This window comes from Podarcis pityusensis (genome assembly GCF_964106645.2).
Source record: "Podarcis pityusensis genome assembly, chromosome: 6".
Lineage (NCBI taxonomy): Eukaryota > Metazoa > Chordata > Lepidosauria > Squamata > Lacertidae > Podarcis > Podarcis pityusensis.
This window is the reverse complement of record NC_138030.1, coordinates 54,630,092-54,644,584: the sequence shown is the minus strand read 5'-3', so window position 1 is coordinate 54,644,584 and position 14,493 is coordinate 54,630,092. Positions and strand designations below refer to the sequence as shown.

Below are 14,493 nucleotides of genomic sequence, written 5' to 3'. Positions count from 1 at the left end.
ACAGCATCCACACAATGCCATCAGCACCAAAATTCCCCTCTGCATTTAATCCAGATCTATCCTTTCTGTGCAAAATCTAAAGAGTAAAAAACACCTTAAGAACCCTTTGCTGATAACCTGTTTACAATATCTGAATCAGCCTTTTGGGATATTAGGCTTTGCCTGGAAGCCCCTTTGAGCCAACATACCCTTGACTTTGGGCCAGGTACTCAGTTTCATTTGGTTGGAGATTGGCATTAATATTCTGTATATATCAACAGCCCAATGTCGAGGCATATTCACAAAGATACTGTGCTGTATCCAAAGGTGTCCTTCCTTTTTGAAAGGCTGTCTGAGCCAGTGGAGGGATCAGTGAAGGTGAAGGGAGGGGATACTAACAAATTTCCCTTTCCCATGCAACTTCCTCTGTCACCCCTGCACATATCCTTTTCAATTCTGCAGAGTCCTGCAAACAACTGGATCAGATTGGGGTATGCAGAGTACAGTGGTTACTCAGGTTAAGTACTTAATTCATTCTGGAGGTCTGTTCTTAACCTGAAACTGTTCTTAACTTGAAGCACCACTTTAGCTAATGGGGCCTCCTGCTGCTGCCGCACTGCCGGAGCACGATTTCTGTTCTCATCCTGAAGCAAAGTTCTTAACCTGAGGTAATATTTCTGAGTTAGCGGAGTCTGTAACCTGAAGCGTATGTAACCTGAAGCATATGTAACCCGAGGTACCACTGTACTGCCGAGGGAAATGCACCTTCCAGCTGTCACCCGATCAGAGCCAGTGTGGTGTAGTGGTTAAGAGCGATAGACTTGTAATCTGGGGAACTGGGTTCGCGTCTCCGCTCCTCTTCATGCAGCTGTTGGGTGACCTTGGGCCATTCACACTTCTCTGAAGTCTCTCAGCCCCACTCACCTCACAGAGTGTTTGTTGTGGGGGAGGAAGGGAAAGGAGAATCTTAGCCGCTTTGAGACTCCTTCGGGTAGTGATAAAGTGGGATATCAGATCCAAACTCTCTTCTTCAGAGACATTTCCATGAACAGAAGGGCATTTGTGGACCTTGGAACAGGGTTACCAATCCTTTGTGATAATTAGACCTGGCAAATCACCATGCTTTCTATAAATCACTGCCATATTTTCTTCTCTGCTATCTTCATCCTTCGCCATAAAGACTTAATTCTTCATTACTGTGGCATGATTGAATATGGCATTTGCCAGGTTTTGAGCTTGTTGGGTTCTTCCCCACTCATGAAAGTCTATAAACCAGAGTAATTCCTGTGATTAACTTTGGCAGCAGACAAATGTAGCTGACATGCCATTGGATCTTGCGCCCTCCATTTTGAGTAACATTGCTGTAGCCTTTATTTCCTTTTGTATCATAGATGCCTTCTATTCCAGAAAAAGTTATACAAGAAACAATTGCATTATGAAGTGAGATTGTTGTTTTCTTTGAAAAAATAGAGTACGTACCTTAATTCAACTGTGGTACCATGCTCCAAAACAGCTCTCCATAGTCATATTCCGTAACACAATGAATACCAGCAAAATGAAGTGGAGAGCTGAAGTGTAGCAGTAGAATAACTCTGCAAGTGCTGGCCATTATAAGGCCAGGAAGCCTTCTTTGTAGTTTCAAACAAAGAGAATCTTTCTGCTACGAATATTTGTGTTACATTAACAATGAATCCATTGCTGGGCAAATGAATGGGAAGGATGTTTCATTTTTTTATCATCATCAAATGTGACTCATAAAAAAAGAACATGTATAATACTAAAATGCCATTCTCCTAACTGGTAGAGCTGCCCGGCAACTGGACCTCTAAGAGGTAATTACGAGTGCAAAGTAGGCCATGTTACTGAGAGGGGTTGGGCTACTGTGTAATGAGAAGAATAGTGAAGGGTTATTTGATTGTTGGTTGATTTTCACTCTTCTAATTGAGTTCTGGCTACAGCTTACAAAGCATTGAAAATACTCTTCCCCAACCTGGTACCATACAGGTGTTCTTGGACTACAGTTCCCATTGGTCAACATGGCCAATTGCCAAGGGTGATGGGGGTTGTAATTCAAAACACCTAGAGGTATATATTTTGGAAAGTTTTTGTTCAGTATGCATTTGGACACCTCTTGAGATACTGTGAGCAAATTTTGCACGATGGTTCCCGAGATTCATCTAAGGTTGGAAACAACAACACCATTTGGATTCAAGGTAGTGGAGTGAAGCTTTCAAAACTGCATTGATTTTAACCAAATATTTCATGATGGTTCCAGGGATCAAGGGGCAGGTTTTCACCTGTGTTTGGATACAATTAGATGCCATTTTGAATCAAGATGGAAGGCTCACCCTTTTAATACTGCATTGATTTTAACCATCAGTTTTATTCTTCTTTCCCATGTTTTGGTTTTATACTCTTAATGTGTTTTATTCATTTATTTATATGGTACATATCCTGCTTCTTAATCACAAGAATTTCCAAGGCCTTCAGAATCTTTACTGTAGCTTGCGTGTCGAGGTCCCCAAGACACCCCCCAATAAAACACAAGTGACACATTATTTTTGTTTAAGGTTTTTGGCATAATTTTGGCCACAACTTTATTAAATTACAAGCAATGTGAGTGGTTGCTTAGGCATTGGTTGCGACTCTCTGACCCCGCACGGGGACAGTCTGACATTCGCATGCCTGCGAAGTCAGAAAAGGTTAAGACACCCGGGGAGAGAGATGGGACTGGGAACCATGCCTCACCTCTCCCCAAATGCTCCCAGGGGCTCTTGCATGGCCCCAGCCCCTTAACAGGGTTCGGACAAAAGCATGGCAAGCCCTGGGTTCCTCTAATGGAAAACCCTTGCAGCAGCAGCACTTTTGGAGGGGCAGGCACAGCCAAATCCATACCCCTCCACCAACCAATTCCCAAACCAATGCCTAATCGCAACCTTACAAGTTGTGACGATTTGCTACGCAGTAGGCAAAAACCTCCTGGCAAATAGAAGGGGAAGAAATGGAGGCAGTGAGAGATTTTACTTTCTTGGGCTCCATGATCACTGCAGATGGTGACAGCAGTCACGAAATTAAAAGACGCCTGCTCCTTGGGAGAAAGGCGATGGCAAACCTAGACAACATCTTAAAAAGCAGAGACATCACCTTGCCAACAAAGGTCCGTATAGTAAAAGCCATGGTTTTCCCAGTAGTGATGTATGGAAGTGAGAGCTGGACCATAAAGAAGGCTGATCGCCGAAGAATTGATGCTTTTGAATTATGGTGCTGGAGGAGACTCTTGAGAGTCCCATGGACTGCAAGAAGATCAAACCTCTCCATTCTGAAGGAAATCAGCCCTGAGTGCTCACTGGAAGGACAGATCCTGAAGCTGAGGCTCCAATACCTTGGCCACCTCATGAGAAGAGAAGACTCCCTGGAAAAGACCCTGATGTTGGGAAAGATGGAGGGCACAAGGAGAAGGGGACGACAGAGAATGAGATGGTTGTATGGTGTTCTTGAAGCTACCAGCATGAGTTTGATCAAACTGCGGGAGGCAGTGGAGGACAGAAGTGCCTGGCGTGCTCTGGTCCATGGGGTCACGAAGAGTCGGACACGACTAAACGACTAAACAACAACAAGGCAAAAACCAAATGGCACCAGCCAATCAGCCAAATGGACAAAATTCCTACCAGGCCCCTGCCCCAACAGCAGACGACCCCATGACAGGCATAGCAAGGTCAAGCGAAAAGCCTAAAATAGGGAGGAAGGGCGGGTGATCCAATGTACACAGTGAAAAGAGGAAGCTCAACACTGCTTGCAGGGCATTTAAAAACTAGGGCTGTCAATCAAAAATTGGCAACATATAATTCTCCCCAGCAACAGCCAACCCTCTGCTAATGGTGACCAAACTCTTTCCCGCCCAGCAACAGCGGGGTGTCTTGCTAGCCCCCACTGCAACACGTAGTCTCCATGAAGGACAACACGCTTTATAAAATCGACAGTGCAACCCTATACATGTCTACTCAGAAATAAGTCCCGTTGAGTTTAATGAGGCTTACTCCCAGTTGAGCAGGTATAGGATTACAGCTTAAAATATTTTTCTCACTCTCTTTACATGTCCATCTACCAGATTTCACCTTTTCAAGTGCTCAGATTGTCTTTTGTATAAGGAAATGTCACCATGAGGTGAGAAATTCCTACAAGCATTCACTACACAAGGAAACAGTTTTAGGTACAAATGTACAGAAGCTTTATAATGATTTATCATCCGTAGTGACTTCTTCCTGAAAAAATGATTGTATAAAATAACCTGTAGACTGTAATTGTTTGGCATGGATAATCAATGAACTCCACCATTCTCTTTTTCTTACAGAGATGTAAACTGAATACTTCTTTTTCTCTTCAGTTCAGATCTTTAGGTCTGGGTAAAACCAGCAATTTCCATATGGATGAGTGGAAAATTTCCATTCAAGAGTGGGCCGAGATGTGTGAGCATCTCAAAGAGAAACATCTGCACAGGAATGTCAGCTTTAGGGCTGTGTGTGCCACTTTGGGAAAGACCTGAAGCAGCCCTAATTGGTACACTGTCTTCATTCTGGCACAACACTTCCTACTGCTATATGTTTTGATTTTCAGGGATGACATTGTTGCTTTTATAGCTGAGTTCCCTTTTGAAATATGTTTTCAATTTATCTTTTGTGTGCATGTATATATTTTCTATACAGAAAGTTACCCTGGAATTCTATATCGACATCCATGCTCACTCCACGATGATGAATGGCTTTATGTATGGGAACATTTTTGAAGACGAGGAAAGATTTCAGAGACAGGCTATTTTCCCCAAGCTACTCTGCCAGAATGCTGAAGACTTCTCCTTTGTAAGCAACTCTCTCTCTCTCTCTCTCTCTCTCTCTCTCTCTCTCTTTTCCCCCCTACTGTATTTCCTTCCCCTTCCCTTCCCTTCCCTTCATATTTTTTTTTTTGTATTATTAAATAGGTGTCTATTCATACAACTCATTCAGCCTTTGGCAGTGCCAGAGTCTTCAGGCAGCCCGTGCTCCATACAAGCCATGATGGCTGAGATATGTGTGTGTTGCTGCTACTTGCTGGATTCACTTTTGTTGTGGCAGCATTCTCACAACCAGTAGAGCCTGGTCACATTTGCAACTGACTGCATATTGGGTTTATGAGACGGGTGAGGAACATGTGCCTTCAGACAGGGCCAGATTTAGATTTAATGAGGCCCTAAGCTACTGAAGGTAATGGGGCCCTTTATATGTCCAGCTGTCCTTTGACAACAACAAATTGTCGCTGTTTTTTGCTATATGGTAATTTATGGACCTAATAGGTATCTAAAGCCATTTGCACATAACAAAATATGTATTTTATCAAAGTAATTTGTTTTTTATCTTATATTTTGGAAATGTACATCCAGTTTTTTTCTTTAAACTTTTTTGGGGCCCCCAAGAAGGTGGGGCCCTGAGCTATAACTTGTTTAGCTTATACGTAAATCCAGCACTGCCTTCAGATGTTGCTAGACTGGAACTGCCATCATTGCTGACCCTTGGGTCATGCTGGCTGGGGGTTAAGGCAGAGGACAGAGTTAGAATAGATTTTTGCCCTCAATGGAAGTGCCATGTTCAGAGGCAATATAGCTTATCCTTGACTACCAGGAGTCGGACTTCAGGGGTAGGCTGTGAGCTGCCAGAGACATATGGCAAGTCACTTTTGGAAGTATTGTGCTGAACTAGATGGAACAGTGGTCTGATCCAGCAAGGTGGTTAACTGAAAAAATGTCCTTGATACAATAACTTTTGTTTGTTTGTCAAAATGGGATGTTATGTTGCATCCCTTAAATGCTATATTGGACAGATATTTCTCTCCCCTCCCACCCCCACCCCCACCCCCTGCAACCTGACCTGGCCTTTATTTTTTCCCCTTTTCCTTTCTCCTCAGTGCTTAATTTTTTTCTGAGGCCAGCCAGCCAGCCAGAATATGCCATCAGTGGATGTTCCAGCTGCTGAGTTGTGTTTAATCTTGCATTATTCCAGTCACAGCCAATATCATCCTAATAACCCATATTTTGAAGGTGCAGGAAGAGGGAACATGCTATAAAGGGCCTCCCTGGCTTTTCCTGCACAGAAACAACGTAAAGCAGCTGAGTCTGCATATTGGAAACAAAGCAATCAACAGAGAGTCCCATTTGTCTACTAGCAATAATGCTAGCCTGAAGGGCTTTCCCCACCTCACAGTACTGTATAGAAATTGTTTGCACTTAATAAAAATTGGTTACACTTAATAAAAATTGGCCAAAAAAAGAGAAAACACTTTGCAATGCAGAGCTGATAAACAAACTAAGGTAAGACATGCACTTGGATTTGGTGACAGTGCTTGGGTATCTATCTGCAGAAAGTGTAGGCCAAGGGTCAAAAGTGTCAAACCCACTTTTGAGGTCAAGATCTTCAGCATGTTACTAATAGCTTAAGGTCCTGCTGCTGAGAAATGCTTTCACTACAGTGGTAAGGTTGCCATAAGGCCCACTGGGATAGATTTTCCATGAATTCTGGATCATTACACGGCCCAAATTCCAATTCCATTTTTCTAAGTCTCTAGGAAATATAAGGCAAAAGATGCAGCCAGCATTATGCCCTGCCATGTACTGTTCCCACCTTTTATTCAATGCAGGAAGTTGTGTCTGTGATAGTATCAAAACTGGGTTTTTTTTGGGTGGGTAGGGATGTGTGCACATTAAAGTCGTATTTTAATTGTCCAGGGATCAAACCTGTTTGATTCTTTTGATGGAAGCAGTGTGCCCAGTCCCAAACACACACAAAAAGCATCTTGGTCTTTTTAGGGGTCCAAATAGATGTGAAGTCAGTAGAGTGATTGCAATTAGTGTGTCTTGTTTAAACTTTTAAATAGCACCTACGGTGCCTTTGGGGGTAGAAGCAAGATGGTGCCATTGAGGGTGGGAGTTTGAACAATGGTCACTTAAATAACAATGCATCGTGGGGCAAATAGCAGCTCTAAAGAGGGAGGTTTTCATCGTGAACTTAGCCCAAGGGAGATGGTGGGTTTTACATAAAGGCTACCCATGTTCTGCAGTTCTAATGCTGTGGTTTCATATTTACCGGTACTTGTAAAGCTGCCAGTCTGTGTGGCCAATATTGCATTAACAAGATTGCTATATTTTATCCTTGTAGAAATTTACCAAATTATGTGCATATGACTGATTGTGATCAAATCAGTGCAGGCAAACATATTGTATTATATGACAAAGATAAAACAGGCTTGCAGATTGTGCATTGAAATAATGAACTAGGCTACAAATGAAAAAAAATGGGGGGGGGAATGCAAATTTTAAAAAACTTGAACAAATGGAGTGGGAGCCAAACATTTTCCTTGTCTAGATCACCATTTGGTTCAGGACTAGCTGGGACAACTTACTCGACTGTTATTATATGCCAGGCTTGAATTATTAAACTGCTGCTACTATGTATCTTCTCATATTGGATAAAATACAAACTAAATTAATTCTATTTTGGAAGGAAGGGTGCATATCCTTGTCATTTGGTAGTGATGGTTGTTGTTGTTGTTTTTAGAGGAAGAGAAGCCTTTTAGGAAGAGAGAAAGTAGGTGCCAACAATCAAATAAACATTGTTTGCCTCCTGCTCCAGGTCACTTCCAGAGGCAACTGGCAGGCTTCAGCACATGCTGGCAGCCAGCGTATTTGAGATTATTCTGGGAGCTGCTGGCTCACAGCTTCTCACACTGACTCAGCAGTTTTGGTGTGTGACCTTGTACAGGGAGAAATTCACTTGGAACAAGACTCAAATGCCAGTTATCGCTGGACAAAATAACAGGCCCCAAACTAATAGCCTCACTGTCTTGTTGATCCACATGTTTAAACTGGCAGCTCACATTCCTTCTGTTGTACTTGGATGTGTGTGTTTTTTAAAAAAGAAATCTTGTTTAAAAATAAAGATCTGCAAATGTTTAACCAGAGGGATGCAAGATCCGTGACATGCTTTATTATGGAAACCCCTTCTCCACCAGGTACTACTGGTGGCCGTTACTGTTCTCTATCGCTGACAGGCTACTATAATTTGGATGACATGAGCTAATCTTTGGGTACTTCCCAACATGTAACAGGGATGCCCCTGTTGCATATCTCTGCCTTAGTGTCAGAAATCCTTGTCATGTTGAGGTCTGTACAATCCTGTGACCGTCCCACATGGTTGCAAAACTCTCGACTCTTTCTAAATAAACAAGCCCTAGTAGTGTCTTGAGCTATAGTAGTAAGAACAGCAGGGAATACAGTTGGCCAGGCTACCAGGATTTCTTTGTTAAGAGATATGTGCAGATATGACACTCTCGGTATAAGCCTTTGTGGGTGTGAGGAACAAAGCAGTGACAATTAGAAAGCTGTGTATATAAATACACAGCAGGCACCGAACGCTCCAGAAGGACGGAAAACTGCACAGTAAACGTTATCATGCCCATGTTTGAAAAGTGTGGGAATGGGCCACTGTTGTAGCTAATTATTTTTCTGAAGCTTCAGGAGGTCTCATTTACATTGTATGCTACAGCAGACATTTGTAAGGATTAGAATACTTCCCTAGAATTGCTTCAAGTGAAAGCTGGCGGCTGCATGAAGTGTTGTCTGTAATTGACTAGCTTCATGTCTTCACACAGCATCAAGACAATGTTCCATTATGTTATCCATTGACAGTATCATTGAAAAGATTACTCTCCTTAAAGTATCTGTCAAGCTTGATTGATTTACAAGGGACAAAAGCACCGAGAGGACTTGAAATGCAGGTCCTTCTTTTCTCTCACACCACCGTTTAGCATACATAATGGATCCCCTTTGATGTCAAAAGCTCATATTCCATTAATAATGAACAGGCTTTTTGAATGCAGGCTCCTTGTACAGAGTCCCACACTAATAACCTGTTTGCTGCAAAATGGGAATCACTGGCAAAGCAATCAATTGTCTGGATTTTACATGCTATCTGTGAGTCTACACTCAAAGGGATTTCTTTCAGCACTCTGCATGACTGAAGCTCAGGCAAATCCTGGTCTTCCACTTCAAAAACAACATCCTGAAGATGGTCACTTGAATGGTTTACTTTAATTAGGCTGGGAAAAATTAGCATTGCTATATTGTGGAGTGTATTTCATGCATAAGGAGCTTATTCCTATTGGTGAGTGATACTCTAAATATCTGGTTGTGCAAATGCTCCATCTACATGTTTGATATGGTGAGTCCCCAGATACAGCTATTGCTGCCTTGGGTGATTCTTATAAATAAAATGGGGCATTCTTCTATCAGTGGGAAAATGGCTGTTCTGTCTAGGGATGTGCTTGGTCAGAAGCTACTCCCTCCAAACAGCTGGGTCTCTGGGGAAGTTTTAGAACAACTTTGTAAATCCCTGAACTGTTCTTTTGCTAATTTCATCTGCTATTTTTTTCTACCACAAACTAAGTCTGATGAATTCAGGATCCATCCTACATAAGAACACATAACCCCCTTTTCAAAGCCATCCAGGTTAGTGGTCATCATTACATCCTTTAGATTCTCTATCTCAAGATCACCCCGGGCATTTTTGTGAGGGGGACCATAGTAGCAGTCAATTAAATGAAGGACAAAACAAATGACATGACGTGTTTGCTAATTTGGACATAGCCTTACTTTCTTTATAACCAGAATGGTTCTCATCCATTCTATCTGAGGGAGGAATTTGAAACTCAAAGTTTTACCTGCAAACATTTTTCAGTAAATGATCATACCTTACTTATTTATAGCTTCATGGACAAAAGTTAAAAGTCACTAGTACAAAGGCTGAATCACCAGATTTTGACTATCTGCTGATTTAATTACCAGTGCATCTGATGTCATTCATAATATAAAGCTAAAGCTGGATTTGGAGTGTGCTGCTTTGCTAGGAATCACTTATTTTACTTAGCAGATTAGTCATCAAAAGCAGCTGAGCATTTCAAGAAGCCATTAGAGCTTGGGGATGACTAATTGTGCTCTTTGCAATGGGATCAGAGAGGCCTATTTGCTCTTCTTTTTCCAGGAAAAGGAAATGGACAAAGTCAGTCAGAGAGGGCTTCATTCCCCATCCATCCACCCACTGTAATCATTGAGATGTCTTGATTAGACCCCATATTGGTGACCCCTTCCTTTTACTCTTTTCACCCAAAGTGGGCCAAGTGTTGACTCCTGCAGTTTTTCAACCAAGTTCAGATGACAGATGCATTCAGTCAACAACCAGCTCCTGGGCATCGTTCCTTCTGCCAAGGGTAGCAATCTTAAAGAGACAGGTTGGGCAGAGCACAACTGTGCCACAGGCATTTTCTCACCTTCCTTTTGTCCAGGTTGTTGTTTTGTTTAGTCATTTAGTCGTGTTCGACTCTTCGTGACCCCCTGGACCAGAGCACACCAGGCACTCCTGTCTTCCACTGCCTCCCTGCAGTTTGGTCAAACTCATGTTCGTAGCTTTGAGAACACTGTCTAACCTTCTCGTCCTCTGTCGTCCCCTTCTCCTTGTGCCCTCAATCTTTCCCAACATCAGGGTCTTTTCCAGGGAGTCTTCTCTTCTCATGAGGTGGCCAAAGTATTGGAACCCCAGCTTCATGATCTGTCCTTCCAGTGAGCACTCAGGGCTGATTTCCTTAAGAAGGTTTGATCTTCTTGCAGTCCATGGGACTCTCAAGAGTCTCCTCCAGCGCCATAATTCAAAAGCATCAATTTTTCGGCGATCAGCCTTCTTTATGGTCCAGCTCTCACTTCCATACACCACTACTGGTTGTCCAGGTTAGCTGACTGGTACTTGCTCAGAATCATGCTGCCTAGAGCTGCTACTGCCCAGTCATGGATCTTGGATAGTCACTCTCCCAAATGTCTTCTCTTTGCCTATTGTGCTGCATTCCTTGCAATTCTGCATGGAAACCATGCAGAATAAAACTTTGCAAAGGCTTGCAAAGGCTTTGCAAAGGCTTTGACATAGCTGATCTGTTGGGAAACTATTTTTGGCTACTTACATTAATCCTCTGAATCCCTAACAATTATGGACACTTATTATTTCTGAGAAAATGTCACTCAGTTTAAAATACCACCACTTTCTAATCTAGGTATTTACATAATTTCTTATCAGAAATCCCTAGCATATGTAAGCAGGGCTGGGAAAGGTCCATATCTGAAATTTGAGAGAGCCGCTGCCCACCAGTACTGTATAATAAACAGTGCTGTGTTAGATGGATAAGTCAGTTAAGTCTGCCTCAGTATATGACAACTTCCCATACTCCTACCTAAATTTCAGAGAATTGCCATGGCTTCAAATTAGCCATGGAATTAGCCCAAAGCAATCTCTGTAATTGATTTCAATGGGAGAGAAAGTTAAGTACATAATTAAATATCCCTCCTTTGAAATAATGGGACTTAAGCTCTTGGAATCCATTCATCCTTATTCACAGATACAGACTCTCAAGCTGACCACTGGGTCTTCATGTGGAAGAAGGAGTATAAAATTATTTATGTTTCAGTTAAACCTTGCTTGAGCAGCAAGGTCTTCCCAAGCACTGTATTCCTGTATCCTGACTTGCTCTTTGGCCCCAAATAATCCTTTAGTCTTGAATACTGGTTTTCCTGGAGTTCATGGCTCCTCTCAGTGTACTGGCTCTGACCCTGACACAGCCATAGCAAATTTGATAGCGACACTTAAAATTGAGATAGCTGGGATTAAAACCAGCTACATTTTCCTCCTCATCACAAAACTGGATTCTACTTGCATGTGAAATAACAGATAAATTTATTGCAGTAGCTCTGCAATAGAAACTATCCTATTCCCCTTTTTTCTAAGAAGACAAATGGAACTATTATTTTATTTTTGTTCCTTTGGAATACATTTCTGTACATTGGACATGCCATAGGAATTTTGGTGTTCATTTTGGAGGCAAACAAAAAAATAGGATGGGAACTGTATGTGTTTTAAGACTGCAAATGCTGGTTGCTCAGGAATGAGGACCCTCTGGATATTCCTGGCTAAATGAAACCAATCTGTCACATGATGTTAAACCAATCTGCTCGTGTTAGCCACAGGGCCATCTTCAAATTAATTTATAGCCCCCAAAAATAGCAGAAAGGAAAAAATATCCACACAACTGTTTCTTGTTTTCTTCTTGCCACTTCTTGTCCACATACATTGTTTTAAAGGCCCAGGGGGGAAGAAATCCCATGTGCTTAGGGATGAAACCAATTTTCTAAGCAAACATACCAGTAAAAGTTACACTCATAAAAACCACCAGCAGGGACCTAGTTTTTGTTATATTTATATAGGAGGAGGTTTCTGGAGAACTTGGCAGTTCTACTGATACAAGAGGAATGATGAAAGTACTTTTGCCCCCAGAACTTGCAAGGGTTGACTATACAAAAGAGTTTGGGCTTGTTGTAGTAGTTTTTAGTTCTTCTCTAGCTCAGTAAACAAAAACAAAGCACCTCTTGAAAGGCACCTAACATGGAAAGTGTTATCTCAGTGCAAATATATGTATCCTATTGATCCTGATATCCAACTTCTTGCTTCTCACCCCCCAAGGTAACAGGGACCTATAGAAAATTATGGTAAAATAATACTGGAAATGACCACCAAGATTATCACCTTCCACCCTGGAAACCAGTTCCATTTCCTGATGAATGACTGCTGCAGAATATCTTGCTTCGCTCAGTGCAAACACAGCGTTAATCGTGTGGTGATGTAGCACCCACCTATAATCTCTTTTTGTGTATGTCTGGGTAGGAGGCATTGGAAGAGATGAAAAGGGTATTGCAATGGGGTCTGAGGTCTTCCTGACCCGTCTCTACTTCCATGCCTCAAAGTCCAAGGTCATCGATGTAGGTCTGGTTGTTAGATTTTATTCTTAATCAAATCTGATGCAGGAAACTAGATATTCTTATGGTGTGGCCATTTCAGGGTGTTCTGAGCTCTACTGTGCCTCCTTTAGAAGGCTTCTGCCACTTATCACAGCTGTTGGAAATGTGGCAAAACAGTAGGTTGACCTACCGGGGTTTTTCATCTCATATGGGTCTCCATTCTCCAGTTACACTGTATGGAATGTGAATAAGACTCCTTCTTTCATCAGAAGATGATGTGAGATTGCATGTGGTGAGTTTTGCCTATGATCCATTGGGCAATTAGATCTGTGTGCCTGTGGCTTTTATTGGTGTTTGTTTGTACCTTGAGCCTGAAATGAAAATCCTCTCTTAAAATTAGCTCTCCTACATGTTCCTGCACATATGATTCAGAGCCATCTACTTAAAAGACTCAGTACAAAAGAAAGGAGTAATGGAAATTCATAGGTTTAACTGTTGCTTGCCTGCATTGGTAAGGAGCTGATAGAGGATTAGGAAAAATTAAACCTGTTATACATCCTATTTTCTGTTCTGCTTAGGGAACATATAAATGTAGTGAACTATGGATGGAAATGGTGTATATTGGCTTCTACCCTTAGGTTTTCTTGCTATATCTTTGAGATGTTTTTGTTTGTGCATAATCCTTCATAACATGAGAATAGTTTGGCCTGTGTCTGTTACATAAAACTGGCAAAATTCCTCAAGGCAGGAGTCAAACCCCTTTTCAGCCCAAGGACCACTTCCTATCATAGGCAACCTTCCCAGGCTAGGTAGCAGTACTGGACAGAGCAATATATGTTGCTCTTTTAAGAGAAGGGTACACTCCGGCCATACAGCAGCCTCCACATGCACCTCTCCATCCAGGCAAGCACTTCAGTGATACATTCCACCACAGCAAAGACACTTAAGGAGGGCACAGAATAGATCCAGTAGGGTGTGTGGCCTGGTGAGAGTCCTGAAAGCCGAATAGAGAGACCTGGAGGGTTGCATGCAGCCTGCAGTCTTGGTCACTTGCAAGATTAAAGGGCATTCAAAATTCTTACGCTCGTCCCACAGTTGCCAGCATAAATCAGACAGACACTTAAGGCTTTGAGAAGATTGTTTCATGACCGCACCATGAGCTTTTGCCCTGGGCTCAGGCTCTGACCTACATGGGGAGGAGCCAGCCAATTTAGAGGGGAGGGCAGGGGACTACTGGCTAGGATTGCAGAGGGTTTAGATTGAGATACAATCCCTAACACTGAGATTGAGCCCAAACCTCTCAGCCATGAACAGGGATCCCAGAGACTGTAACCTGTGAGCCTGATGTTCCTAAGGGAACATCTACCCACCTGGGGCCCCAAATTCTCCATTGCTAGTTCACAAGGGCAGGCTATGAACCAGGGACAACTAATGGAGAAGAGATAGAATGCTATGTTCTGGGCCAGGAGACAAGCTTTTTCAGCTCATCCATTTCCAAGACAGAGCCTGAGCCTGAGAGGAGTAGTCTGAACTGAGAAGTAAGAAAGGTCTCATTTGGATTTTTAGGCCTTGTTGGAGCAAGTGTGCAATTGTCTTGCTTGGAGCTCTCCAAGGTCCTGCAACTCAGGTTTTAAACTAAGCTGTATTCTGTCAAGCAATCT

At 42.4% G+C, this 14,493-nt stretch overlaps 1 protein-coding gene across 1 annotated transcript in view; it reads left to right on the top strand.

Moving 5' to 3' along the window:
- The window catches only part of BEND5 (BEN domain containing 5), a 728,817-nt gene that overhangs the window by 654,875 nt on the left and 59,449 nt on the right, over positions 1-14,493 (top strand). Inside the window, exon 10 of the mRNA XM_081009445.1 lies at positions 4,683-4,835. Coding sequence (XP_080865571.1) covers positions 4,683-4,835 — 153 coding nt within the window. The remainder of the gene's footprint in view (positions 1-4,682; positions 4,836-14,493) is intronic.